The sequence below is a fragment of the Gekko japonicus genome, unplaced genomic scaffold (assembly GCF_001447785.1).
Source record: "Gekko japonicus isolate JY-2015 unplaced genomic scaffold, Gekko_japonicus_V1.1 scaffold4226, whole genome shotgun sequence".
NCBI classification, from domain to species: Eukaryota; Metazoa; Chordata; class Lepidosauria; order Squamata; family Gekkonidae; genus Gekko; species Gekko japonicus.
The window spans coordinates 89,999-95,080 of NW_015162602.1; the positions used below are offsets into that span (position 1 = coordinate 89,999).

At 48.5% G+C, this 5,082-nt stretch overlaps 1 protein-coding gene across 1 annotated transcript; it reads right to left on the reverse strand.

Moving 5' to 3' along the window:
• Positions 1-2,803: 2,803 nt before the first annotated feature.
• LOC107106342 (zinc finger protein OZF-like) lies at positions 2,804-4,080 on the reverse strand. The gene has a single exon (XM_015406474.1). It carries the CDS (start codon positions 4,049-4,051, stop codon positions 2,816-2,818), a length of 1,236 nt encoding a protein of 411 aa, XP_015261960.1. The 5' UTR covers positions 4,052-4,080; the 3' UTR covers positions 2,804-2,815.
• Between the last annotated feature and the right edge of the window lie 1,002 nt (positions 4,081-5,082).

The window sequence follows — 5,082 nt, forward strand, 5'->3', positions numbered from 1 at the left end:
AGGGCCCCCCTCCTCTTTTCCTTAACAGTCCAATTCTCACAGGAGTTGCGGTGCCTCAAGTGGTTAAGACGCTGAACTGCAGGCTGTGGAAGGTCAGTAGTCCAGCAGTTCGAGACCTGGGTGCCGCATGACGGAGTGAGCTCCCGTCTCTAGTTCCAGCTCCTGCCAACCTAGCAGTCCGAAAGCAAGAAATTGCAAGTAGATAAATAGGTACCACTTCGGTGGGAAGGTAACAGCGTTCCGTGCGCCTTGGTGTTTAGTCGCGCCGGCCACATGACCACGAGTGAGCTCCCGTCTCTAGTTCCAGCTCCTGCCAACCTAGCAGTCCGAAAGCAAGACATTGCAAGTAGATAAATAGGTACCACTTCGGTGGGAAGGTAACAGCGTTCCGTGCGCCTTGGTGTTTAGTCGCGCCGGCCACATGACCACGGAAACGTCTTCGGACAGCGCTGGCTCTTCGGCATTGAAACGGAGATGAGCACCGCAACCCTAGAGTCGGATTCAACTGGCTTTCGAGCAAGGGAGCCTTTACCTTTACCAATTCTCACAAAGATGATCGAACAAGAACTCTTGCTTCCTTCAAGCAAAAACCCTCTCTTGCGATGCAGTGCAATACTCTGAAACCATTTTCCATCAGGTGACTTGAAGTCTAGTATCTACACTTTTGATGCTTTACTCGATGGACAATGTCAAAAATCATTTATTCCCTCAACCGCATTTTGCAGTGTTCTCCTTTGCACTCTTTTTTAGCATCTGCGGGTAGATTGTCAAAATGGCGGCTTTACTGCTAGCGGATCGCTTTCTCTTAGCGGAGCATGCTGGGACATCGCCTGTGGGGAATGGGCAGTTTTATGACTCTGAAATAAAAGGTTTATCTGCACGGCCTCCTGTCGCATTAATTCACTGTAGCCCAACCAGCCGGCTCCAAATCACATTCTGGGTTATTTCGTCCAGCCTGGAAAACACATAGCACAATCCTAAGCAAAGTCACACCCTTGAGGGTACTTCAGAAAGCCAGTTTGGCGTAGTGGTTAGGAGCGCAGACTCTAATCTGGGAGAACCGGGTTTGATTCCCTTCCCCACGTGCAGCTGCTGGTGTGACCTTGGGTCAGTCACAAGTTCTCTCAGCGCTGTTCCTCCAGAGCTCTCTCAGCCCCACCTACCTCACAGGGTGTCTGTTGTGGGAAGGGGGAGGGGAAGGACATTGTAAGCCGCCCTGAGACTCCTTCGATTTAGAGGGCGGGGTATAAATCCAATCTCTTCTTCTTCTAAAACCATTTCACTTCATTTCGTAGGAGGGCTGCCCTCACAGTTACACTTGGGGGCCTCAGAAGCATGTTGCTAGCTCACAAAAAGTTTCACTAAGCCCAAACGTACTCGTTCACGGTGTGTTGCAGGGGTCCCTGACATTTCCAAGCCTATGAGCACCTTTGGAATTCTGACACAGGGTGGTGGAGGCATATAGAACCCCGAGATGTGGCTGCCACAGGAGGAGGCAAAGGCAATCACACAGAGGAAACCCAAGTGCCAAGGGAGTAAGAGGGGCAATGCAAAAAATAACACTGGGAAAATGGAGTGAGAGACTAGAGGAGAAGAAGAGGAGATTGGATTTATACCCCTGCCCTTCACTACCCGAAGAAGTCTCAGAGCGGCTTACAAACTCCTTGCCCTTCCCCTCCCCACAACAGTCACCCTGTGAGGTAGGTGGGGCTGAGAGAGCTCTTTCGAGAACTGCTCCTGAGAGAACAGCTCTGGGAAAAAACTTGTGTCTGACCCAAGGTCACACCAGCAGCTGCATGGGGAAGAGTGCTGAATCAAACCCAGTTCTCCCAGATTAGAGTCCGTGCTCTTAACCACTACACCAAACTGGCTCTCTGGATAAAACAATCCACCAAAGATAAAACAATCACTGTGGTGGCAGCTGCTGCCAAAACAATGTTTTTTTTAATCTGCCCAGCCAATTGGATTTTCAGGGGCCAATCAGAAGCCATTCTGGGGAAGAGGCCTATCTGGCCCCACCCACCATCTAAAAACACTTGATGGGTGCCAAGAAACTGCACTGGATTCAAATGCTGGCTTGCTCTGAAATTCACTGGGTGATCTTGGGGCAGCCAACCCCGACAAGGGATCTTCGGCCACTCAGATCTCGATTCTAAAACCAAGAATGCAAATCTCTTCACTGCTATTACTTAGCACATGATTAACCATTGCCACTGTCTCATGAAAAAGGCATTTTGGCCCAGACTCCTTTGTCCTGTGTGTGTCTTGGTCAAGTTCCAAGTTTAACAGTGCCCGACGGAAAGTAGGAAAGAAAACACAATGGCAAATTCTTCAGAGGACAAGATTGGACACAGCTTTCCAGTAGAAACTTCTGCGTGTCAAAGCAAAACATTTGTTTACAACTCAAAGTATCTTCCATTTTAAAAATAAACAATTAAAATTAGTTATCATGACTAAGAACCCATTCTCCAGGAACAGGAGAATCAAACTGGAACAAAAATCAAACTGGAGTTCTATTCCGGAGAATAGTTAAAATTCAAGAAGATTACTGTACTCTTCAATCTTTATTTTCTCAAATTCATCCACATCAGTTTATTGAACACAATACTTTTTATTTCTGGTTTTCCTCATAGCTCTTCCCCTTCTGAAATGCCTAAATCCATTAGGAACATTGGCAGGGGAAAGTTAAAACCAATTCTACTTATGAGGATGGAAGTTCAAATTTCTGCATGTAGGTTTGAAAGCAGTGAATCTGAAAATATTCCCTTCCACACCCACCAAAAGCAAAAAAACAAACCACCATTTCCAAACACTCTTATGTTTTCTCTCCACAATGGGTTCTCACATGGACCATAAGGTTGGAGCTGGAACCAAAACTTTTCCCACAGTCCCTGCACACATAGGGCTTTTCCCCAGTGTGGATTCTCTGGTGGCCAATGAGGTGCGACTTCTGACTGAACGTTTTCCCACAGTTGGAACATTTAAAAGGCCTCACTCCTGTGTGGATTCGCTCGTGGGTGTTGAGGTTGGAGCTCACACTGAAGCCTTTGCCACAGTGCGAACAGACATATGGCTTCTCTCCCGTGTGGGTCCTCTGGTGGCTAGTCAAGTGCTGCTTCTGACTAAAGGTTTTCCCACAGTCCAGACACTCGTAGGGTTTGTGTCCAGTGTGGATTCTCTCATGAGCAATAAGGTCCGAACTCATACAGAAGCTTTTCCCACAAACCAAGCACTTGAAAGGCTTTTCCCCGGTGTGGATTCTCCAATGTCTACTAAGGTGGGATTTCCCACTAAATGTTTTCCCGCATTCCAAGCATTTATATGGCTTCTCGCCGGAATGTTTCCTCTGATGCCCCCTAAGGAGCGAGCTGATGCTGAAGATCTTCCCGCACTCGAGGCATTTGTATGGTTTCTCCCCTGTGTGGATTCTCTTGTGGGCCAGGAGCTGTGAACTGTGGCCAAAGCTTCTCCCGCAATCGGAGCATTTGTGGAGCTCCTTGCTCATGTGGGACCTCTCATGCCTGAGCAGCTCAGCCCTGCTGCCAAAACTTTTCCCACACGGCGAACATTTAAAAAGGTTCTCACAAACGTGAGTCCTTAAGTGGCAGGCGAAGGAAGAGCTCTGCCGGAAGGACTTCCCGCACTCTGAGCACTTGTATGGCTTCTCCCCCATGTGGATTCGAGAGTGCCTGTGGCGGTCTGAGCTCATGCCAAAACTCTTCCCATAGTGTGAACAGGGGTACGGCTTCTGCCCCATGTGTCTCCTTTCATGCGCCACAAGCATGGACCTCAGACTGAAGATCTTCCCACAGTCCAAACATTCATGTGGCTTTTCGCCTGCCTGGATTCTCTCATGTGCACCGGGATCCAGCGTCCAATGGTTGCTCTTCTTGCCCACCAGATACGAATTTTGAGGCTCACTCTTGAGGATTCTCCCCTCATCGGTGTCACCAAACTCCTTGACAGCTCCCCAACAAGGAACAAAGTTACTGTCTTGTTTTTCTGGAGCATTTCTTGGTTCAATTCCTGCCATGTACCTGTTTCCAGACATCTCTCCATTCACCGGACACCAAGGAAGTCTTTCCGTGACGACCCTAGATGGTCCCCGTTCTTCTGACACTTTGAGGTTTGGCTTCTCCTCCTCAATGGTCTCCCAGGCCAGTCTATCCTCTGTGAAAATAAACCGAGACATGTGTGGATTTTGTGGCTCCATGCACATGTTGCAGAAAACCACGGTTTAATTCAGCTAACTGTGGTTAAGATAGCGTGTCTGAAACATGTCACTCCGCAAATTGCGGTGTGAGGTTCGCTGGTAGTCATTATTAGGTCTTGAATTCTGGTTCTGCTTGCCATAATACAATAATAAATGGCAATCTACTCAAGGCAACCCCAGGATCATGGGGTTCTCCAGGCAAGAGACAAACAGAGGTGGTTTGCCATTGCCTGCCTCTGCATAGGCAGGACTTCCTTAGTGGTCTGCCATGCACATATTAACCAGGGTTGACCTTGCTTATCTTCCGAGATCTGAGGTGGCTGCCCATTGCTTGCCTCTGCATGGTAACCCTGGACTTCCTTAGTGTATGTCACTCCACAAATCGCGGTGTGAGGTTGGCTGGTGGTCATTATTGGGTCTTAAATTCTGCTTGCCGTAATACAATAATAAATGGCAATCTACTCAAGGCAACCCCAGGATCGTGGGGTTTTCCAGGCAAGAGGCAAACAGAGGTGGTTTGCCATTGCCTGCTTCTGCATAGGCAGGACTTCCTTAGTGGTCTGCCATGCACATATTAACCAGGGTTGACCTTGCTTATCTTCCGAGATCTGAGGTGGCTGCCCATTGCTTGCCTCTGCATGGTAACCCTGGACTTCCTTAGTGGTTGGCCATGAATATATTAACCAGGGCTGACCTTGCTTATCTTCCGAGATCTGAGGTGGCTGCCCATTGCTTGCCTCTGCATGGTAACCCTGGACTTCCTTAGTGGTCTCCCATCCAAGGACTAACCAGGGCTTTAGCTTCTGAGATCTGAGGTGGTTGGCCATTGCTTGTATCTGCATAGCAGCCCTGGACTTCCTTAGTGGTCT

Coding starts and splice junctions, on each gene's coding strand:
- LOC107106342 (XM_015406474.1), bottom strand. CDS start 4,051: ATGTCTGGAAACAGGTACATGGCAGGAATTGAACCAAGAAATGCTCCA.